The following is a 24,246-nucleotide window of genomic DNA, read 5'->3' on the forward strand; positions in this document are numbered from 1 at the left end:
TGAGATGTTATTATTCAAAATGATGCGCAAACTGTCACGCTAAAACATGACCCTTTGACAGGCATAAACTGGGAGAACGGTCTGAATGGTCAAAGTATAGCCAGTTTGCTAACTCGACTAATATGTCAACAAATTATCTGTAGCTAGTTAGCAACTCTGCTAGCTATTAGCGTATCAAAACATATCTATGGATAATCTTCTCCTCCGCCGATTTATAGGAACCTCAATATAGGCGACGGTTGGGTTTCGAATCCCAGTCTGGTTCGTTCTATCACAATGCCACGCGGCACAGAACCAACCCAGGGAGGGTTCCACGTGAACAGCCTCGTTAAAAGGGCCACATTCTGGAACGCCGTTTTGAGAGAAAAAAAGATACAAGTCAAATAACACTATTTGATGTGTCATATCAACCCTATTTGACGTCCCAAATAACACTATTTGACGTGTCAAATAAGCTTGTTGACCACCCAGGACCTGAATATGACTGCACGTCACATAATTTAACGAATTCATACATTTAAAAAATGTTTACTAGTTATTACACATTGATTACACTATCACTCGTATTTAATATGTCACAACGATTCATCGATACGTATGCTAAAGTTGAATCGAGCACCTACAGTGCTGGTCATAAAAAGAGCTAGCTAGCTCATGGATGCAAACAATGTTCATCCCCAAAAGCATAGCAAAAACAACAATCTGTTTCAGTAGCTAGGGGTCATCTAAAATAACCCTAATTTACAAGACAGTTCTTATTTGATTAATGGTCAGACCCATCTATGTGAAGCTAGCCACAATAAGGATTAACCACAATAGTGGACTTTTGCAGTTAGCCTCCAAAATAAAATTATGTAATTGACAGTGATGCAAATAAAATACAAATAGTAGAATTATGCCATAATTGAATAGCTCATGCTAAACGAGGTTGGCTAGCTTCACAAACCGGTCCCGGTCCTAGCTGGCTGCTTATAACGTTAACTTTGGGCAACAGGGTTTAGTAGCTGGCTAGCTATTTATTTTCATGAACTGAAGTTTAATGTCAATAGGCGAACAACAAGCGACTACCTTGCTAATACTTACAAGGATTCCTAAATCATTGCTAAGAATAATGAAAATAACTGCAGTTTCTACTGGTCATTGTTTTCAGGCTGGTTGTATTGGTGTTAGTTAGGTACCAAGCTAACGCTAGCTAGCTACCCCAGAAGTTGCAGTCCAACACAACATTCTACAATTAAACTGTTATTTGTCAAATTATGAGATTATTTAACGTGTCAAATAGTGTTATTTGACGTGTTTGACACGCAAAGACCCAAACGGTGTTCCATACCACATTGAAATACACATCAACATCAGCTTTACAAGTGTAGAGCGCCTGTTTTGGGGCGAAAATGATCAATATTGTTTGTGAACAAACTACCGTAGAATATTCTTGCATGAGTGCGTGTCTAATTCTACACGTTTTCAAGTTGTAAAAACGTTGTTGTAGTTGAGCATGTCTCAATTGACATGCAGAGTAGTATGAGGTGACAATTCGCACCTTTTAATAAAGGTCACAAAAGAGACACGGACACTAAAGAAATCGATTATCGAACCTGCCAAACACACACTCCACACCTATGACCCCCCCTGCCCAGTTAGAGATCAGTAGCTATGTCAATAGTCCCATAGTCTCAACATGATCACATATTCTCACCTCTAACTGAACCATTACAATGCAGCCACGGAGGTAGACTAAAGCATTCAAGCATTTGAATGGTAATTCTTGGGCCAGTTTGGTCCAGTATGTGAAAGCATTGCTAACAGGTGCTGACTATACACTGCATTTACATGTGAAGCCATTGTAGCCATCTGTCTCCAAGTTGCCTGAATTGTCCTATGATACCTATAAAAAGTTATTTACTGTACTACATTAAGAAATATGGTCCGGCGGGGTGTGGTATATGGCCAATATACCATGGCTAAGGGCTGTTCTTATGCATTATGTAACATGGAGTGCCTGGATACAGCCTTTAGCCGTGGTATATACCACAAACCCCCGAGTTGCCTTACTGCTATTATAAACTGGTTAGAAACAAGTAATTAGAAACAGTAAACATGTACCTGTGGTTTAAGGTGCTATACACCATGGCTTTCAGCCATTTTTTTTCATAGGCAGACATGTTTGGAGAACCTGGCAACTGTTAATAGCTCTACACTGAACCACATGGAATGCTTCGACCAGGATTTTTGGTAATGTAATTTTGTTGCCTGATCTGTCACTCTTGCAAAGGGGAAACAAGGCCTGGTTGTACAAATAAAGCATGTCTTATCAGAGCAAACACTGACCCAATACTTGGTTTTAGGTTGGACCTCGACAACTTGTGCGGTATTAAGAGGGCAGCAGGTGCTGCAATATTCCAATTAGTTCAGAGTTGCCATAAACCCCCGAGTTGCATTCAGACTCTCAATGACAGGCAGGAAGTAAGGAACTAGCTTCTCTTTGGCTGCATTGGCTGAAAGGAAGAGAAGAGTTAATACAGTTAGCTACGTACGCACCACTTGCATCTCAACAGTCTCAAGTGGCTTCCTCAACTTCTGTCCTCTCCATCTGCACTGATCTGAAAACAGTTTTTAAAACAACTGGGACTACCTTTTAGCTTTCAGACCAGTGTGGATGAAGGAAGACACCAGCGCTACATTATTGAGATGTAACATGCTCTATTGAAAGGCCTTTTGCTGGGTGTTACCTATAGCTCCTATAGCACTGACAGCCAGCTCTTTGAGCTTCAGGTTCTCTGCGTTGCTGAGGGCAGACAACATGGTCTCCATCAGGGTGGGCAGGTAGGGCTCAATCTCTGAACCTGATAGGGGATGGAACACTGTTAGTGAAAATATCAGCACAGAACAGAGATGATGACAAATTCAACCTCATCTTATTTGTACATTGAAAGTAGTCTGGGGACGAGACTAAAAAACAAGAGAGTCATTGACTGAATATTTGTTTACCTAGCTACAGTTTAGCATTTTATTATCTGAGTATAGAACAGAACAGAATCAAATAATAGCAAGACAGATGGTTATGGATCAGGATAAGGTGAATGGGAGGATCCTCACCCAGGTTTTCCAGGAAGTTCTCCAGGGCGTAGAAGGCCTTGGTGACGTGTCCGATCTTGGCCTGGTTCAGAGCAGACATGTAGCCCAGCAACAGTGGCATCAGCTCAGCACAATACTTACTGACCTCAGGCTGCAGGTGCTCAGAAAACTGTCCCAGGGCAAAGAGGCCGGCGCTGCGGACCACTTGGTTACTGTCTGACAGACTCTGGCACACCGTCTGCAACATGGACGACAGCATCCTGACAGACAGAGTGGGATTAGCAGGAAAAATACAATCTCTCCATTTGAATAAGAGGAAAAATAAAAACCATGACTGTGGTTTATATCTACATTACACACATTGCCAAATGTAAACCTTTAAAAAAACTTATTTTTTTGGACACGGAGCCACTGAATAGACATCAGAAACAGCATTGCACAGGGGACTCACTTGGTCCGTATGTGGTCGGCACAGCCCTCGGCCAGCACTGCCAGACACATCAGGCCAGCTTTCCTCTCATAGGGGTTATCACTGGCCAGACATGCTTGAGTCAGCGGCATCTGATGGACACACCATGGGTCAGACATACATACTTACTAAAACCATATGTACTTCTATGCATGGAAATTGGTGTACCTCAGTACAAGACCGCAAATTAGTTTAAAAAATACTGCTGCTACAATCCTACCGCTATGTCACAGAGATGATAATAATATGAATTGAAATGACTGATTGGCAGGCAAATGATGTATGAAGCGAGTGAGTGTGTTCACTAACCAGTTGGTGGAATAGTTTCTCAGGGGGCATGCGAAGAGCCATGGTGTCAATAACCTGCAAACAAAAATACATTCTATTTCAAACACGCTCTCTGAAAAAACATCACCTGTTTTCTGTGCATGATATATTTTCTGTGCATGATATATACAGTCCAACAACAGAGAAGGGAAGTTTACCTGAGCAGCAAAGTGTTTGGGACTCTCGTTGTCAGTGTCGTCCTCATTGCTGTTCTCCTCGTCCTCAGGGTCCTCCTCCCCAGGTGGTGGCGCTGCACTAAGCACGGGGAACACCGTCTGCAGGATGGGATTGAGCAGCTTCTGCTTTAACACTGTCTGAAGCGGAGAGAGAGAACAACCCAGCATACATCACTTGACAAGCTACACATTTTTTAACTGACAAAAGGAGAAAGGCTCATCTCTATGGTTTAGTGGTTTAGAGAGACTTTTGACATATACCTCAGTTTAAGGACAAGAGGGCTCACTGGAGGGTGAATCTAGGCCAGGGCATCCATTTTATAACTGGTGACTTTACCTTGCTCTTGAGACGAATGAGAAAAGCAATGCAGGACAGAGCCTTCACACGCAGGGAGTCAGTCAGTGTAGTGTCTGCACTGACCTGAGACACACATACACACATGTCATTGTCAATAAGACAAACCATCACTTTTCCTACAATGGCATGTAAGCAAAAAGTCATTAGAAATATTTTTATAAGCTCCTTGTTCTCACCTCCAAGCAGAAGTGGACAATTTCAGTGATGTGTGGGACCATGATGGACACCTCACTCTCCATCAGCTCATCGAACACCTCCATGGCCTCACTGGCCTGATCCTGGTCAACACATAGAAACAGTCTAATAACACCTCCATGGCCTCACTGGCCTGATCCTGGTCAACACATAGACACAGTCTAATAACACCTCCATGGCCTCACTGGCCTGATTCTGGTCAACACATAGAAACAGTCTAATAACACCTCCATGGGCTCACTGGCCTGATCAACACATAGAATAACTCCAATCAAGGGACAATAGTGTTTTTCAACAGTCATCCCTGAAGACTGGTGCAGTCACCAGTGGTGCTAGTGGGGGCTGACATATTGAACTATTCCCTACCTGGTCTGCCTTGATGAGGTGTCTGAGAGCAATGATCAGTGTTGGGATGAGGGAGCGCATTAGGTTCTGAAAGACAAGACATTTCATTTCAACACAGCAACGAAGGAAACTGGTAGACTAAAACCTCTGTTCACTCCAAAAGGACATCAAATAGATAAGATTGTGGCCTCACCATCTCTTCTGTGCCAGTGTAGGCAGTCATAGCGGTGAGGGTGAGGATGCTGTAGTACATGGCTGTGGGGGTTGTCCAGGTCTCGCAGCACGGTGCCAAACAGCTGCAGCAGTTGGCGATAGTGGGGCTTGAAGGGCTCCGGATTGGACTCCACCACTTTGCTGAGCAAGAGTAGACCCACCTGAGGGAGACATTTTGATCAATGCATATTCTGACCAATCAGTGAGCAACCATCAAGAGCGCCGGTCAAATCCACGTAAAGCCCAACCTCTCGATGTTCACGTTGTCAGGACAAGCCAACTGAAGCCATCCTTTTATATCCCGTGAATTACAACAAAGATGTTGCAGTTTTTTAGTTCTATCTAAAGAAGCTGATACCTGTCTGTCCATTGGGTTGTTGCTCTTGGTGGACTGGTTGAGGAGTGTGAATAGAGCAGGCCAGCGGTCTGGCGTCTCGTGTTTGACCATCACTGCGCTGAGCTGCGAGAGGGAGTGGCGTACTGTGTGTCTGGAAACAGAGACAGGGGTTATTGTCAAGTTCAGATGTAACAAGTTTCATCGGTGTGTATGGATGAGTTAGTGGTTATGGTCCGATATAGGTTATAGCTATCTGTTTGATAATCCACTGATATTCTAATAAATCGCGTTTTCCACCTCAAAATAAAATGTGTGACTGTGTGTTTTTATGTAAAGGATAAAATATGCTTACTCTGTCTCCTGCTGGAAGGCTTTCAGGACCACTGCTTTCAAACTATGAAGCAAAAAAAACATCTCAAATACAATAGAAATGTTTAAAAAATAATGCTCAGTGGGAATTCATTCAACAGTCCAAATACAGAGGACTTGAAAATTACTGATGGGGGGGGGGGAATTGGACAACAAAGGGCAGCCAACCTCTCTCTGTGATCAGGGCTAATCTTCTTCCAATGCTTCTTCACTCTCATCCGCAACATTACTGCAGCTGACTGGCAGATCTGATGAGAGGGGGGAGCAACGATTAATTCACTGGTGAGAGTCAGCGATAAGCAGCACAAAGATAACTCATGCAAGGCCCTGGGTTCAACATCTGGTATCTTCACACAGATGATAGGTGTTAGTGTAACTCATGTGTCACCTACATACCTGCGTGTTCTGGGACCCAGTCATGACAGCACACAACGCTGGGATGATGGCTGGGTCTTTAAAAGCCAGCTTCAGCTGGGCGGTGGCCTGTAGGAGGAAAAAAATGTTGGATATGGCGAATACTGACTGAAATAAAGTAAACTAGCCAGGCAGCTAAAACATTCGTGAACTGTCAAGTTTATAAAGTGAGACAGACCATGTAGGAAAATAACTGTTTTAGCCACACTCGTTCGTGACATAATTTGGCTTGCTAATAGTTGTCCATTTTGATAACTAAACGTTAACAGTTTGATAGCCCGTTGGTGCTTGTTATCAAAGCATGCCAGGGTAAGTGTCAATCCCAATTTCACAGGCTAAATCAGGAGAGTCTTTACCTGCTGAATAATCGCATTGTCAGGCTGCGTGAGCTGTAAGAGAATCTGCTCTAGTTCCCCAGACATCTTGGCTCTTCCAAAATCTTAGTGTTTCTGAGATGTTATTATTCAAAATGATGCGCAAACTGTCACGCTAAAACATGACCCTTTGACAGGCATAAACTGGGAGAACGGTCTGAATGGTCAAAGTATAGCCAGTTTGCTAACTCGACTAATATGTCAACAAATTATCTGTAGCTAGTTAGCAACTCTGCTAGCTATTAGCGTATCAAAACATATCTATGGATAATCTTCTCCTCCGCCGATTTATAGGAACCTCAATATAGGCGACGGTTGGGTTTCGAATCCCAGTCTGGTTCGTTCTATCACAATGCCACGCGGCACAGAACCAACCCAGGGAGGGTTCCACGTGAACAGCCTCGTTAAAAGGGCCACATTCTGGAACGCCGTTTTGAGAGAAAAAAAGATACAAGTCAAATAACACTATTTGATGTGTCATATCAACCCTATTTGACGTCCCAAATAACACTATTTGACGTGTCAAATAAGCTTGTTGACCACCCAGGACCTGAATATGACTGCACGTCACATAATTTAACGAATTCATACATTTAAAAAATGTTTACTAGTTATTACACATTGATTACACTATCACTCGTATTTAATATGTCACAACGATTCATCGATACGTATGCTAAAGTTGAATCGAGCACCTACAGTGCTGGTCATAAAAAGAGCTAGCTAGCTCATGGATGCAAACAATGTTCATCCCCAAAAGCATAGCAAAAACAACAATCTGTTTCAGTAGCTAGGGGTCATCTAAAATAACCCTAATTTACAAGACAGTTCTTATTTGATTAATGGTCAGACCCATCTATGTGAAGCTAGCCACAATAAGGATTAACCACAATAGTGGACTTTTGCAGTTAGCCTCCAAAATAAAATTATGTAATTGACAGTGATGCAAATAAAATACAAATAGTAGAATTATGCCATAATTGAATAGCTCATGCTAAACGAGGTTGGCTAGCTTCACAAACCGGTCCCGGTCCTAGCTGGCTGCTTATAACGTTAACTTTGGGCAACAGGGTTTAGTAGCTGGCTAGCTATTTATTTTCATGAACTGAAGTTTAATGTCAATAGGCGAACAACAAGCGACTACCTTGCTAATACTTACAAGGATTCCTAAATCATTGCTAAGAATAATGAAAATAACTGCAGTTTCTACTGGTCATTGTTTTCAGGCTGGTTGTATTGGTGTTAGTTAGGTACCAAGCTAACGCTAGCTAGCTACCCCAGAAGTTGCAGTCCAACACAACATTCTACAATTAAACTGTTATTTGTCAAATTATGAGATTATTTAACGTGTCAAATAGTGTTATTTGACGTGTTTGACACGCAAAGACCCAAACGGTGTTCCATACCACATTGAAATACACATCAACATCAGCTTTACAAGTGTAGAGCGCCTGTTTTGGGGCGAAAATGATCAATATTGTTTGTGAACAAACTACCGTAGAATATTCTTGCATGAGTGCGTGTCTAATTCTACACGTTTTCAAGTTGTAAAAACGTTGTTGTAGTTGAGCATGTCTCAATTGACATGCAGAGTAGTATGAGGTGACAATTCGCACCTTTTAATAAAGGTCACAAAAGAGACACGGACACTAAAGAAATCGATTATCGAACCTGCCAAACACACACTCCACACCTATGACCCCCCCTGCCCAGTTAGAGATCAGTAGCTATGTCAATAGTCCCATAGTCTCAACATGATCACATATTCTCACCTCTAACTGAACCATTACAATGCAGCCACGGAGGTAGACTAAAGCATTCAAGCATTTGAATGGTAATTCTTGGGCCAGTTTGGTCCAGTATGTGAAAGCATTGCTAACAGGTGCTGACTATACACTGCATTTACATGTGAAGCCATTGTAGCCATCTGTCTCCAAGTTGCCTGAATTGTCCTATGATACCTATAAAAAGTTATTTACTGTACTACATTAAGAAATATGGTCCGGCGGGGTGTGGTATATGGCCAATATACCATGGCTAAGGGCTGTTCTTATGCATTATGTAACATGGAGTGCCTGGATACAGCCTTTAGCCGTGGTATATACCACAAACCCCCGAGTTGCCTTACTGCTATTATAAACTGGTTAGAAACAAGTAATTAGAAACAGTAAACATGTACCTGTGGTTTAAGGTGCTATACACCATGGCTTTCAGCCATTTTTTTTCATAGGCAGACATGTTTGGAGAACCTGGCAACTGTTAATAGCTCTACACTGAACCACATGGAATGCTTCGACCAGGATTTTTGGTAATGTAATTTTGTTGCCTGATCTGTCACTCTTGCAAAGGGGAAACAAGGCCTGGTTGTACAAATAAAGCATGTCTTATCAGAGCAAACACTGACCCAATACTTGGTTTTAGGTTGGACCTCGACAACTTGTGCGGTATTAAGAGGGCAGCAGGTGCTGCAATATTCCAATTAGTTCAGAGTTGCCATAAACCCCCGAGTTGCATTCAGACTCTCAATGACAGGCAGGAAGTAAGGAACTAGCTTCTCTTTGGCTGCATTGGCTGAAAGGAAGAGAAGAGTTAATACAGTTAGCTACGTACGCACCACTTGCATCTCAACAGTCTCAAGTGGCTTCCTCAACTTCTGTCCTCTCCATCTGCACTGATCTGAAAACAGTTTTTAAAACAACTGGGACTACCTTTTAGCTTTCAGACCAGTGTGGATGAAGGAAGACACCAGCGCTACATTATTGAGATGTAACATGCTCTATTGAAAGGCCTTTTGCTGGGTGTTACCTATAGCTCCTATAGCACTGACAGCCAGCTCTTTGAGCTTCAGGTTCTCTGCGTTGCTGAGGGCAGACAACATGGTCTCCATCAGGGTGGGCAGGTAGGGCTCAATCTCTGAACCTGATAGGGGATGGAACACTGTTAGTGAAAATATCAGCACAGAACAGAGATGATGACAAATTCAACCTCATCTTATTTGTACATTGAAAGTAGTCTGGGGACGAGACTAAAAAACAAGAGAGTCATTGACTGAATATTTGTTTACCTAGCTACAGTTTAGCATTTTATTATCTGAGTATAGAACAGAACAGAATCAAATAATAGCAAGACAGATGGTTATGGATCAGGATAAGGTGAATGGGAGGATCCTCACCCAGGTTTTCCAGGAAGTTCTCCAGGGCGTAGAAGGCCTTGGTGACGTGTCCGATCTTGGCCTGGTTCAGAGCAGACATGTAGCCCAGCAACAGTGGCATCAGCTCAGCACAATACTTACTGACCTCAGGCTGCAGGTGCTCAGAAAACTGTCCCAGGGCAAAGAGGCCGGCGCTGCGGACCACTTGGTTACTGTCTGACAGACTCTGGCACACCGTCTGCAACATGGACGACAGCATCCTGACAGACAGAGTGGGATTAGCAGGAAAAATACAATCTCTCCATTTGAATAAGAGGAAAAATAAAAACCATGACTGTGGTTTATATCTACATTACACACATTGCCAAATGTAAACCTTTAAAAAAACTTATTTTTTTGGACACGGAGCCACTGAATAGACATCAGAAACAGCATTGCACAGGGGACTCACTTGGTCCGTATGTGGTCGGCACAGCCCTCGGCCAGCACTGCCAGACACATCAGGCCAGCTTTCCTCTCATAGGGGTTATCACTGGCCAGACATGCTTGAGTCAGCGGCATCTGATGGACACACCATGGGTCAGACATACATACTTACTAAAACCATATGTACTTCTATGCATGGAAATTGGTGTACCTCAGTACAAGACCGCAAATTAGTTTAAAAAATACTGCTGCTACAATCCTACCGCTATGTCACAGAGATGATAATAATATGAATTGAAATGACTGATTGGCAGGCAAATGATGTATGAAGCGAGTGAGTGTGTTCACTAACCAGTTGGTGGAATAGTTTCTCAGGGGGCATGCGAAGAGCCATGGTGTCAATAACCTGCAAACAAAAATACATTCTATTTCAAACACGCTCTCTGAAAAAACATCACCTGTTTTCTGTGCATGATATATTTTCTGTGCATGATATATACAGTCCAACAACAGAGAAGGGAAGTTTACCTGAGCAGCAAAGTGTTTGGGACTCTCGTTGTCAGTGTCGTCCTCATTGCTGTTCTCCTCGTCCTCAGGGTCCTCCTCCCCAGGTGGTGGCGCTGCACTAAGCACGGGGAACACCGTCTGCAGGATGGGATTGAGCAGCTTCTGCTTTAACACTGTCTGAAGCGGAGAGAGAGAACAACCCAGCATACATCACTTGACAAGCTACACATTTTTTAACTGACAAAAGGAGAAAGGCTCATCTCTATGGTTTAGTGGTTTAGAGAGACTTTTGACATATACCTCAGTTTAAGGACAAGAGGGCTCACTGGAGGGTGAATCTAGGCCAGGGCATCCATTTTATAACTGGTGACTTTACCTTGCTCTTGAGACGAATGAGAAAAGCAATGCAGGACAGAGCCTTCACACGCAGGGAGTCAGTCAGTGTAGTGTCTGCACTGACCTGAGACACACATACACACATGTCATTGTCAATAAGACAAACCATCACTTTTCCTACAATGGCATGTAAGCAAAAAGTCATTAGAAATATTTTTATAAGCTCCTTGTTCTCACCTCCAAGCAGAAGTGGACAATTTCAGTGATGTGTGGGACCATGATGGACACCTCACTCTCCATCAGCTCATCGAACACCTCCATGGCCTCACTGGCCTGATCCTGGTCAACACATAGAAACAGTCTAATAACACCTCCATGGCCTCACTGGCCTGATCCTGGTCAACACATAGACACAGTCTAATAACACCTCCATGGCCTCACTGGCCTGATTCTGGTCAACACATAGAAACAGTCTAATAACACCTCCATGGGCTCACTGGCCTGATCCAACACATAGAATAACTCCAATCAAGGGACAATAGTGTTTTTCAACAGTCATCCCTGAAGACTGGTGCAGTCACCAGTGGTGCTAGTGGGGGCTGACATATTGAACTATTCCCTACCTGGTCTGCCTTGATGAGGTGTCTGAGAGCAATGATCAGTGTTGGGATGAGGGAGCGCATTAGGTTCTGAAAGACAAGACATTTCATTTCAACACAGCAACGAAGGAAACTGGTAGACTAAAACCTCTGTTCACTCCAAAAGGACATCAAATAGATAAGATTGTGGCCTCACCATCTCTTCTGTGCCAGTGTAGGCAGTCATAGCGGTGAGGGTGAGGATGCTGTAGTACATGGCTGTGGGGGTTGTCCAGGTCTCGCAGCACGGTGCCAAACAGCTGCAGCAGTTGGCGATAGTGGGGCTTGAAGGGCTCCGGATTGGACTCCACCACTTTGCTGAGCAAGAGTAGACCCACCTGAGGGAGACATTTTGATCAATGCATATTCTGACCAATCAGTGAGCAACCATCAAGAGCGCCGGTCAAATCCACGTAAAGCCCAACCTCTCGATGTTCACGTTGTCAGGACAAGCCAACTGAAGCCATCCTTTTATATCCCGTGAATTACAACAAAGATGTTGCAGTTTTTTAGTTCTATCTAAAGTAGCTGATACCTGTCTGTCCATTGGGTTGTTGCTCTTGGTGGACTGGTTGAGGAGTGTGAATAGAGCAGGCCAGCGGTCTGGCGTCTCGTGTTTGACCATCACTGCGCTGAGCTGCGAGAGGGAGTGGCGTACTGTGTGTCTGGAAACAGAGACAGGGGTTATTGTCAAGTTCAGATGTAACAAGTTTCATCGGTGTGTATGGATGAGTTAGTGGTTATGGTCCGATATAGGTTATAGCTATCTGTTTGATAATCCACTGATATTCTAATAAATCGCGTTTTCCACCTCAAAATAAAATGTGTGACTGTGTGTTTTTATGTAAAGGATAAAATATGCTTACTCTGTCTCCTGCTGGAAGGCTTTCAGGAACACTGCTTTCAAACTATGAAGCAAAAAAAAACATCTCAAATACAATAGAAATGTTTTAAAAAATAATGCTCAGTGGGAATTCATTCAACAGTCCAAATACAGAGGACTTGAAAATTACTGATGGGGGGGGGGGAATTGGACAACAAAGGGCAGCCAACCTCTCTCTGTGATCAGGGCTAATCTTCTTCCAATGCTTCTTCACTCTCATCCGCAACATTACTGCAGCTGACTGGCAGATCTGATGAGAGGGGGGAGCAACGATTAATTCACTGGTGAGAGTCAGCGATAAGCCGCACAAAGATAACTCATGCAAGGCCCTGGGTTCAACATCTGGTATCTTCACACAGATGAAAGGTGTTAGTGTAACTCATGTGTCACCTACATACCTGCGTGTTCTGGGACCCAGTCATGACAGCACACAACGCTGGGATGATGGCTGGGTCTTTAAAAGCCAGCTTCAGCTGGGCGGTGGCCTGTAGGAGGAAAAAAATGTTGGATATGGCGAATACTGACTGAAATAAAGTAAACTAGCCAGGCAGCTAAAACATTCGTGAACTGTCAAGTTTATAAAGTGAGACAGACCATGTAGGAAAATAACTGTTTTAGCCACACTCGTTCGTGACATAATTTGGCTTGCTAATAGTTGTCCATTTTGATAACTAAACGTTAACAGTTTGATAGCCCGTTGGTGCTTGTTATCAAAGCATGCCAGGGTAAGTGTCAATCCCAATTTCACAGGCTAAATCAGGAGAGTCTTTACCTGCTGAATAATCGCATTGTCAGGCTGCGTGAGCTGTAAGAGAATCTGCTCTAGTTCCCCAGACATCTTGGCTCTTCCAAAATCTCAGTGTTTCTGAGATGTTATTATTCAAAATTATGCGCAAACTGTCACGCTAAAACATGACCCTTTGACAGGCATAAACTGGGAGAACGGTCTGAATGGTCAAAGTATAGCCAGTTTGCTAACTCGACTAATATGTCAACAAATTATCTGTAGCTAGTTAGCAACTCTGCTAGCTATTAGCGTATCAAAACATATCTATGGATAATCTTCTCCTCCGCCGATTTATAGGAACCTCAATATAGGCGACGGTTGGGTTTCGAATCCCAGTCTGGTTCGTTCTATCACAATGCCACGCGGCACAGAACCAACCCAGGGAGGGTTCCACGTGAACAGCCTCGTTAAAAGGGCCACATTCTGGAACGCCGTTTTGAGAGAAAAAAAGATACAAGTCAAATAACACTATTTGATGTGTCATATCAACCCTATTTGACGTCCCAAATAACACTATTTGACGTGTCAAATAAGCTTGTTGACCACCCAGGACCTGAATATGACTGCACGTCACATAATTTAACGAATTCATACATTTAAAAAAATGTTTACTAGTTATTACACATTGATTACACTATCACTCGTATTTAATATGTCACAACGATTCATCGATACGTATGCTAAAGTTGAATCGAGCACCTACAGTGCTGGTCATGAAAAGAGCTAGCTAGCTCATGGATGCAAACAATGTTCATCCCCAAAAGCATAGCAAAAACAACAATCTGTTTCAGTAGCTAGGGGTCATCTAAAATAACCCTAATTTACAAGACAGTTCTTATTTGATTAATGGTCAGACCCATCTATGTGAAGCTAGCCACAATAAGGATTAACCACAATAGTGGACTTTTGCAGTTAGCCTCCAAAATAAAATTATGTAATTGACAGTGATGCAAATAAAATACAAATAGTAGAATTATGCCATAATTGAATAGCTCATGCTAAACGAGGTTGGCTAGCTTCACAAACCGGTCCCGGTCCTAGCTGGCTGCTTATAACGTTAACTTTGGGCAACAGGGTTTAGTAGCTGGCTAGCTATTTATTTTCATGAACTGAAGTTTAATGTCAATAGGCGAACAACAAGCGACTACCTTGCTAATACTTACAAGGATTCCTAAATCATTGCTAAGAATAATGAAAATAACTGCAGTTTCTACTGGTCATTGTTTTCAGGCTGGTTGTATTGGTGTTAGTTAGGTACCAAGCTAACGCTAGCTAGCTACCCCAGAAGTTGCAGTCCAACACAACATTCTACAATTAAACTGTTATTTGTCAAATTATGAGATTATTTAACGTGTCAAATAGTGTTATTTGACGTGTTTGACACGCAAAGACCCAAACGGTGTTCCATACCACATTGAAATACACATCAACATCAGCTTTACAAGTGTAGAGCGCCTGTTTTGGGGCGAAAATGATCAATATTGTTTGTGAACAAACTACCGTAGAATATTCTTGCATGAGTGCGTGTCTAATTCTACACGTTTTCAAGTTGTAAAAACGTTGTTGTAGTTGAGCATGTCTCAATTGACATGCAGAGGAGTATGAGGTGACAATTCGCACCTTTTAATAGAGGTCACAAAAGAGACACGGACACTAAAGAAATCGATTATCGAACCTGCCAAACACACACTCCACACCTATGACCCCCCCTGCCCAGTTAGAGATCAGTAGCTATGTCAATAGTCCCATAGTCTCAACATGATCACATATTCTCACCTCTAACAGAACCATTACAATTGCAATGCAGCCACGGAGGTAGGCTAAAGCATTCAAGCATTTGAATGGTAATTCTTGGGCCAGTTTGGTCCAGTATGTGAAAGCATTGCTACCAGGTGCTGACTATACACTGCATTTACATGTCCGGCCATTGTAGACATCTGTCTCCAAGTGGCCTGAATTGTCCTATGATACCTATAAAAAGTTATTTACTGTACTACATTAAGAAATATGGTCCGGCAGGGTGTGGTATATGGCCAATATACCATGGCTAAGGGCTGTTCTTATGCATTATGTAACATGGAGTGCCTGGATACAGCCTTTAGCCGTGGTATATACCACAAACCCCCGAGTTGCCTTACTGCTATTATAAACTGGTTAGAAACAAGTAATTAGAAACAGTAAACATGTACCTGTGGTTTAAGGTGCTATACACCATGGCTTTCAGCCATTTTTTTTCATAGGCAGACATGTTTGGAGAACCTGGCAACTGTTAATAGCTCTACACTGAACCACATGGAATGCTTCGACCAGGATTTTTGGTAATGTAATTTTGTTGCCTGATCTGTCACTCTTGCAAAGGGGAAACAAGGCCTGGTTGTACAAATAAAGCATGTCTTATCAGAGCAAACACTGACTCAATACTTGGTTTTAGGTTGGACCTCGACAACTTGTGCGGTATTAAGAGGGCAGCAGGTGCTGCAATATTCCAATTAGTTCAGAGTGGAAAGGTAGACAGTAACTTTGATTGGCTAGGATTTCAGCAGCCATTTGCATTCTTGGCTGATTTGTATTTATCCCAAAGCGGTCCATGTAAAGTAAATGGAGACTAACTGTACTACAGCTGCATATTATTCACTCTATCTAGATCAGTAAGTCATTTTTAAAGTGTTAAGTTGTAATAGAAATATGTCTTTATTGAAAAGATTGTATTGACATTGGACCCAAAATCAGTCGATGTCAACTACAGTACACAATATTGCCATAAACCCCCGAGTTGCCTTATTGCTATTATAAACTGGTTACAAAAGTAATTAGAAACAGTAAACAAGTACCTGTGGTATAAGGTGTGATATACGACAGCTTTCAGCCAATCAGCATTCAGGGCTCCATCAACCCGGTTTATAATAAGTATTTCTCCCTTCATTGGTGCAGCAAAACCAAACGTTCACACAATCCGATTTTAACCTTTTAACAATCAAATAAAGTTCTACCCACAAACTGCTGAGAATAGATAGGCTTCAGTCACATTTGCCATAACATGCAGTTACATTTGTCTGTGTTGTTTTGGGCATCTACAAAGGATGCTAAATGAAAGTTAAATAAAAAAAATAGCCCTATGATTTATATACTAAATGCATTTAGAATAAAAAAGCATTTAGGATACATCTTCTATTCACTTGCCTGCCCCCCCCCCCCCCCCCCCCCCAACAACAAGCCTCCCACCACACCCATCCCCCAAAACACACACCCCACTCTACCCCCCTATCACCCCCCTCTGCCCAGTTAGAGATCAGTAGCTATTTCAATAGTCCCATATTCTCACCTCTAACTGAACAATTACAATTACAATGCAGCCACGGAGGTAGACTAAAAGCAAGCATTTGAATGGTAATTCTTGGGCCAGTTTGGTCCAGTATGTGAAAGCATTGCTAACAGGTGCTGACTATACACTGCATTTACATGTCCAGGCATTATAGACATCTGTCTCCAAGTTGCCTGAATTGAACTACAAAAATCTGTATTTGAGAAGGGATAAAGGCTCAGGTAGAAAGTGATCGGTGATCACTTACCTTGTGTTTTGAGTTATGCTAACTGCATCGTCAACAGCATGCTGTGAGAAACATATAGATTCCTGCTTCCATTTCCACTTTTAAGCCAAATAACACAGATGCATATGTGATAATCACATCTAACCAAGTGGAGTTGTCCCCCGACCCAAGTCTATGTCCTATGTCTGGGCAAAACTAGGGAGAATAAAACATAGTCTTTAGGCTACATACTAGTCAACACATTTCTGCAGATTAAATAAATACATCTACAGTATTTCTACCACCATTGCTACACACATTTCTGTAGCCTTTCTCTACAATTCAAGCATAATGCACCACCAGCAGCCTTGGTCACATTAACTGTTGTGGTCACTATTGCCTTGAGGCAATGGGACAGCTCTGAAGAGACACTTTATGGCAGGGATGTGAGAGAATGAACATTATGATCCAAGCCGGAAATGTAAACATGTTTGACATTTGTTATAAATTAGGCTTTACACATAGAATTGATATGACTCTATGATTGAAATTTCAATTATAGAGCTAACAAATTAAAATATAAGAGAAGCAGACTAAGCAGAAAACTGTACTCATTAAACTTCAACACATTAATTAATCAAAGATTGAGAGAGGATAAAATATGGGATACACGAACAGTTGCAAATATTACAAAATACTGTGACCATTAAGTGTCCACTCATTGTGTTACTTCCAATTGATGAAACTTTTAAACTCATATGTTTTAAAATATAAAATAGTGAGGATTTAATGGATATCTGATATATATGTTGGATAATGACTAATGAATTGCACCAAAATAAATCAACCATCAAATAGTGTTTCTGAGAAAAAAATGTTGTTTTTTGCTGCTTATTTAGCTTCTTAGAATTACTAGTTCAAGAAATACATTAAAAGTTCAGGGCAGTGATTAAATGACAAAAATGTAATTTCTCCTGAACAGACCTTTCAAGGGGCGCGGCCTCAATACCGATACCTGAATGGAAGACTTGATGATTGGCTGAGACCTGACCCACACCTTGCCCTATAAACAAGACCCCCAGATTCGATGGACAGTATAAATATTCTTCAAAGCGATAAACTTCGGTTTTTTTCCAGCAGTCCGTAGTTAGTTTATACTAGCTAGCTACAGCAAGAAGCGTTCAAACTTCCGGAAGGTTGGCTACAGCATCCTTAATTTAGGGGGTCTTTTTGGACATTTCTTGCTTGCAAAGAAGAGGAACTGTGGAAGCGATGGCAGATTGGAGGTCACCAGTGAGCTACAATCCATCCTACCATGCTTTTTCCTATGGTATCATGTACCAAACAGGGCCTGAGCAAAATCATCCCAACATCTCAGGCTGGGCAGAGGCCGTTCACAACTCTGGGGTCAGCGGCGGATACCACCAGCAAGCGCCGCATGAATCCCCACCCAGGAATCCCGAACACAACATTAGTCATGGCAATTCCCACCACCCAGGTCCTGTAATGTATCTCGGCGACCCTCGGAGCCATACTCCGATTGGAGGCCTTTTCATTCCCCACAACCGGACTCCGTTTGATCAACCTCCGAAGGAGATCGAGCAGCCAGGTAACTACACTCAAAGAGATCCAGTGTTGCACAGATCACCAGGTAAATAACGTTAGCTAGCCAAGCTAGTTGACATTACATTTTGTTGTTTTGTGCAATATGGTTAAGAGCAGGTCTCTTACCGTGTATATACGGCCTACAGTACTCTAGGTAGTTCGTGCTTCTACACCTGCATTGCTTGTTTGGGGTTTTAGGCTGGGTTTCTGTACAGCACTTTGAGATATCAGCTGATGTAAGAAGGGCTATATAATTTTGATTTTGAATTGTCTATGAAGCAGACTGTTAGGTCGACATAGTGGTAGTTATTGTACTTGCATTTGCTGGGTCTCTGGCGAAAGTTGCGATCTCCCTCTCAAACAAAGTCCATGTGTGAGTATCTGACGCCATCTTGCTAACTACATGTTTGTGCTTGTGAACCGCCAAAAGTGTCCCCTCTTAACCTTTAGTCAGACTGCATGTACAATGGCGCCACCCTGTGGAACTGTTCAAATTCAACCAAGCCAAAATGCAGACTTTATGTACCGACAAGTGTAAATAACTTTCTCCTATTTTCTCGCGCAGATTCTTGGACTTCGGAGAAAATCTATCCTCAAACCAACCCTGCCACCTGGGTGAAAAGGGAGTTGGAAGAGGAGATGGAAAGTGGAAGGCCAAATGGTAGTGAGCTTGTCTCCAGCTCCTATCCAGAGAACACAAGCGTACAAATTCTGGGGAGTGAGGACAACGCCCCACCGTCTTTGCCCTTGCCTCTCCCGGAGAAAGCGAACAAGGACACCCCCAAACAAAAAGCTCGGACTGCTTTTTCAACAGGCCAGATGGATGCCCTGACCCATTGGTTTAACATGCAGAGGTACCTATCCCCTGCTGAGATGAAGGCCCTGGCTGGACTGACAGGGCTAACTTACAAACAGGTGAGTTGATTGATTAGCCTACTGTTATGAGCGTAACCCACTCTTCACCATTGTGTCAAATCATACATTTAGCTGGTATTTACTTCAGATGTTGACTAATTATATGCATGTCTTGTAGGTAAAAACTTGGTTCCAGAATCGCAGGATGAAACTGAAAAGGCACCAGAAAGACAACGGTTGGGAATCTGCTGGGTATCCAAACCCTGGCTACCCTAAAATGCCACCACGCCCTCAGGTGAGCACAATTATAATGCTGTGTAAAACTGCACAACAGACATGTTCTTTTCCTATTTGATATGTTTGGTTATGTTGTACAAGACTACATTTATCTTAAACTACATTTATTGCTCCAGCAGTTGTCTAGCTTGTGCCTCCTGTTGGTTGGTAACAGGGGCAATAGGCTTGGACATAGTGTCTTTAAAGGCAGGATGAAACATCTCTACACACATCAGTGCTCTAGCTTCATGCTGATCGTATGGTGATATTAACCACCATCTCTTTCTAGTTTCAGGGAGAAGCCCAAACACAGATTCTGGATCATCACTCCAACACTCAACAGTTCCAAGAGGCCATGTTCATTGAGAGCCGCCAGCAGAACCTGCCTTACTACACCGGTGGATACCCTCAGCCATCCTCCTCTCCCTCCCAGGCCACTGCGAGGCCCCTGGGCAACTGGCCCCTGCCACCAGCCATGCCCCACTAATGGCTTCTACAGCACAGCAAGGGGCTACAACATGGACAGTGTAAAACACGACTGCAGCATCACGACGACAGGAGCCCTACTCATACCAACAGCTCCATACGACCCTGTTTTCACAATGCTAGCCAATAATACACAGGGGAATGTCTCAGTGGTAAATCGATTGTTTTCCCAAATGTGTGGTTGTTTGGAAGGATTCTTATAATTAAGGTTGAGATTCAGACACAGGTTATTCTCAAATAATGCGGTGTTGGCTAATTATATCAATCCATCTTAAAAATGTGCAGGTCTGTTTGGACTTTTATCCCTTATTCATATGTTTTATCCCAATGTTGCCTTATTTTTTTTTTTAAAATACCTTTCCAGAGTATTTAATATCGTTAAAGAGTTCATTGCTCCTTGTGATTTTTTACACGCAACTCTGACAAACTTTTTCACTGTCTATGTTGGAAGTGGCAGGCTTTTTTTGTTTTTTTTTAAGCCATCACTTAACTACAGATGCTACACATCTGAACGTGTGACCTTTCTCTTTTTAACTTTTTAGAATTTTTACCTCTTTTAGTTATGCCTTATGCTTTTTTTCCCTTCTATTTGGATCATAAACCCTTTTGGTTTTACCGTCCACCTGTAATGAAATGATGTGGCCATGTTGGTGGGATTTACTTTTCTTTGTCTTTACACAGGGCAGTTTTTTGGAGAACCCGCCAACTGTTAAAAGCTCTACACGGAACGCTTCGACCAGGATTGTTGGTAATGTCATCTTGTTGCCTGATCTGTCACTCTTGCAAAGGGGAAACAAGGCCTGGTTGTACAAATAAAGCATGTCTTATCAGAGCAAACACTGACTCAATACTTGGTTTGTGTGTGTGTGTATATATCTCGTCTTACTCGCTATATCTATCTCATTGTAATAGATGTCTTTATTGAAAAGATTGTATTTACATTGGAACCAACTCAGTCGATGGCAACTATGGTACACAATATTGGTCCATCACTGACATTACATCATGCTAGAACTGATCCTTCTGCCAAACCGCAAGCCTGCGTCACACTGACACATTCACGTCATACACTTTCATCCCCTTCTAGAGCCATTAACATAATTCCTTGCATCCCCTTTCAGCCTTTGTGGCAGTCTGTCTGACATCTATATTTATTTTCCCCCCACAGGAGGTCTGTACACAGCCCTGTTAGTCATTTCCAAATGCATCTTTCCCCACTTCCTTGAGGCGATCATTGGCCTGTATGTGATTGGCTAAGCAAACACCCTTTTCACTTTGCTTCCACCAATCAGATTAACTACCTCAAAAGACAGGACACGCATTGGGTGTGTTCCTCTACTCGGATGTTCCTGACACATGTCAGATCTTACAATGCCTGGATAGGTATTTTACATATCTACTAGCCACCTCGTTAGAGCAATCTGGTGCCCGGCGTGCAACCATTGGTTGATGCAGGCAGCGTCTGAGCAGGGAAACCCAACCTGAAACATTCAAACTGGGCCGGTGTGTGTCCATACCCTTAGTCCATCTTGAGGATGCGGTAGACGTCTATGCAGTCACTTCACCCCTGCCGTTTTTATTTAACTAGGCAGTTAAGAACAAATTCTTGTTGACAATGACAGCCTACCGGGGAACAGTGGGGTAACTGCCTTGTTCAGAATTACAGATTTTTACCTTGTCCACTCGGGGATTCGATCCAGCAACATTTCAGTTCATGGCCTGCTCTAACCACTAGGCTACCTGCTACCTACATGTACAAATAACCTCGACTAACCTGTACCCCCGCACATTGACTGTGAACCGGTACCCCCATTGTTATTTTATTGTGTTTGGTAAAAAAAATTGTTAAGGGTGGTTAAGGGTTTGTAAGTAAACATTTCACGGTAAGGTCTACACTTGTTGTATTCGGCGCATGTGACAAATAAAGTTTGATTTGATGTAGCGAATGAAGTAGGTGAGCACCGCCGAGATGCAGGCGTATAACACGAGGATGATGCTACACAGGGTGTAATGCTCGCAGCCCCACGTAGTACAGCACCGACGAGATGCAGGCGTATAACACGAGGATGATGCTACACAGGGTGTAATGCTCGCAGCCCCACGTAGTACAGCACCGCCGAGATGCAGGCGTATAACACGAGGATGATGCTACACAGGGTGTAATGCTCGCAGCCCCACGTAGTACAGCACCGCCGAGATGCAGGCGTATAACACGAGGATGATGTTGAAGTCCAGGTGTGTCCACAGCCCCACCTGTGTACACATAAAAGACACAGACAGACACACACAGTGTCACACAGTGAGAGCACGTAGACATGTATCTGGGCTAAGCCATATGGGTCTGTACTGGGATGTAAAGGGAGATAGAACTGAAGAACGACCAACTGACCCTCCTTATGACTTTGAGGCAGGAAGCCACTCTCCTCCATGTACCCCACAAAGCCCCAGATGGGAATGTCATCCAGGACAAACTCGAAGTAGCGCGGCTCCTCTGTGGCCTCTCGGAGCTGGTCCACCTACAAGAAAGGAGACATAAAAGGAAAGATGTCACCAATTAGACTCAGGTACACCTTTCAATTATGCAATGTACTGTGAAGTTATGTGTATTTAGTCCAAATGCAAATACCTCTTTCTCTGTTAGACTTAGCTGGCAGTGACTTGTTTTTCTCTGTATTCTCCCAGAATTTGATTTTATGCAGGGACTCTGTCATCCGATCTCCATCAAGCACTTCTCCCACACTAAGGGACATATGGAGCACATGAGGAAAAAAAGTTTCTCAGACATGATATGCTAAGTCCTAATGGAGATATTATATACAGTACTGCTAACATACATTTCAGTTAACTGAAGAGCCGTACAAGCATAAAATCATTAGTCATGTATTTGCATATTCATATGTATTCACGGACCTCTTGGCCTGCAAACAGACAACATGTAGTAATGATAAGTTCCCTGGGGTTCCGGGTTGTGGTAAGGACCGACTTTGTTGACGTATATGGTTTCGGGATCCCCTTGCTTATAACCCATGTCACCTGTGGTATGAGACACAGGACCAATGTGCAATAGCCTATCATCCTGCAGACTTCTTGCTGTGTAGGATTCTCCATTTCAGCCATTACGAGCCCTGTTGAAAAGTAATAGAGTTTCAATTTATTAAGAATACAGTACCGCAAGAGTTGAACAGGTCAAGGGTGAAAAATACTAGAAGCATATTCTGGGATTACATCACACTATTGCAAAACATTAGCATTTCACCATAAGTAAATATACCCAATTTGTGGGAAGTTTATGGAAGGCTACCTGACAGTTTGACCCAAGTTAAACAATTTAAAGGCAATGCTACCAAATACTAATTGCGTGTATGTAAACTTCTGACCCACTGGGAATGTGATGAAAGAAATACAAGTTTAAATGAATAATTCTCTCTACTATTGTTCTGACATTTCACATTCTTAAAATAAAGTGGTGATGCTAACTAACTCAAGACAGGGAATTTTTACTTTGAATAAATATCAGGAATTGTGAAAAACTGAGTTTAAATTATTTGGCTAAGATGTATGTAAACTTTCCACTTCAACTGTACATCGAGGAACTAGCTATCGTGCCGTGCATCAACTAGCTCTAGAACGTACTTATTTTTACGCTACCAAACCTGGATTCCTCAGATTCCAGGCCCAATAATACTTACTCGACTCCTCTCTCCTCCTCACCAATGTCCTGCGGGGATTTAAAGACACATGAATCGAAGGAGACCGACACCTCACCTTAAAAAATACAAATAACGACGGCTGACTTTTTCGGAGTGGGCGGGGTGAAGAAGCAAAAAACACACCTCCAAAATTTGTCCTTGCCACCTCGTTAATCTATCTTCAAAGGATTATTCATTAAACCCTCATATTTGACCATTTAAATAATATATAATATTTTGAGTGTGCATATTCACTGTTGTAATGTGTACTGAGTAATGTGTACTAATAAGAACCGTCCTGTGTTTATTTTTATTTTTTATTTTTTTTTTATCCTTAAAAAAAAAAGTTTTTTATTTATTATTTATTAAACATAACAGCCAGAGTGATTCCACAAAGAAATGAAAAAAAAACGAATCCACATATCAAT

The 24,246-nt window shown here is 42.5% G+C and overlaps 3 protein-coding genes and 1 long non-coding RNA gene across 5 annotated transcripts; 1 reads left to right on the plus strand and 3 right to left on the minus strand.

The window, feature by feature from the left end:
* Positions 1 to 1,146: 1,146 nt before the first annotated feature.
* Positions 1,147 to 5,312, minus strand: LOC116354699 (importin-4-like). The gene is made up of 10 exons (XM_031795258.1): positions 5,139 to 5,312; positions 4,967 to 5,032; positions 4,582 to 4,683; positions 4,385 to 4,468; positions 4,030 to 4,185; positions 3,854 to 3,907; positions 3,527 to 3,636; positions 3,097 to 3,335; positions 2,730 to 2,843; positions 1,147 to 2,495 (listed from the first exon to the last, which is right to left on the minus strand). Exons 1-10 carry the CDS (start codon positions 5,196 to 5,198, stop codon positions 2,404 to 2,406), a joined length of 1,077 nt encoding a protein of 358 aa, XP_031651118.1. The 5' UTR covers positions 5,199 to 5,312; the 3' UTR covers positions 1,147 to 2,403.
* Positions 5,313 to 7,874: 2,562 nt separating this feature from the next.
* LOC116354700 (importin-4-like) lies at positions 7,875 to 12,041 on the minus strand. The gene is made up of 10 exons (XM_031795263.1): positions 11,868 to 12,041; positions 11,696 to 11,761; positions 11,310 to 11,411; positions 11,113 to 11,196; positions 10,758 to 10,913; positions 10,582 to 10,635; positions 10,255 to 10,364; positions 9,825 to 10,063; positions 9,458 to 9,571; positions 7,875 to 9,223 (listed from the first exon to the last, which is right to left on the minus strand). Exons 1-10 carry the CDS (start codon positions 11,925 to 11,927, stop codon positions 9,132 to 9,134), a joined length of 1,077 nt encoding a protein of 358 aa, XP_031651123.1. The 5' UTR covers positions 11,928 to 12,041; the 3' UTR covers positions 7,875 to 9,131.
* A 5,973-nt stretch (positions 12,042 to 18,014) lies between these two features.
* LOC116353005 (homeobox protein pv.1-like) lies at positions 18,015 to 20,954 on the plus strand. 2 transcript variants are annotated; one of them, XR_004203900.1, is made up of 5 exons: positions 18,015 to 18,516; positions 19,078 to 19,427; positions 19,546 to 19,662; positions 19,933 to 20,281; positions 20,811 to 20,954. XR_004203900.1 is itself a non-coding variant. In XM_031795268.1 (4 exons), exons 1-4 carry the CDS (start codon positions 18,180 to 18,182, stop codon positions 20,128 to 20,130), a joined length of 1,002 nt encoding a protein of 333 aa, XP_031651128.1. In that variant the 5' UTR covers positions 18,015 to 18,179; the 3' UTR covers positions 20,131 to 20,458. The 2 variants fall into 2 exon arrangements, 1 of the variants encoding a protein (XP_031651128.1); XM_031795268.1 differs by lacking the exon at positions 20,811 to 20,954 and having other exon boundaries at positions 19,933 to 20,458.
* A 1,024-nt stretch (positions 20,955 to 21,978) lies between these two features.
* LOC109880271 (uncharacterized) lies at positions 21,979 to 23,929 on the minus strand. The gene is made up of 5 exons (XR_004204071.1): positions 23,819 to 23,929; positions 23,040 to 23,254; positions 22,756 to 22,868; positions 22,519 to 22,645; positions 21,979 to 22,382 (listed from the first exon to the last, which is right to left on the minus strand). It is a non-coding gene; the product is annotated as an uncharacterized LOC109880271 (long non-coding RNA).
* Between the last annotated feature and the right edge of the window lie 317 nt (positions 23,930 to 24,246).

Source organism: Oncorhynchus kisutch, linkage group LG18, assembly GCF_002021735.2.
Source record: "Oncorhynchus kisutch isolate 150728-3 linkage group LG18, Okis_V2, whole genome shotgun sequence".
Lineage (NCBI taxonomy): Eukaryota > Metazoa > Chordata > Actinopteri > Salmoniformes > Salmonidae > Oncorhynchus > Oncorhynchus kisutch.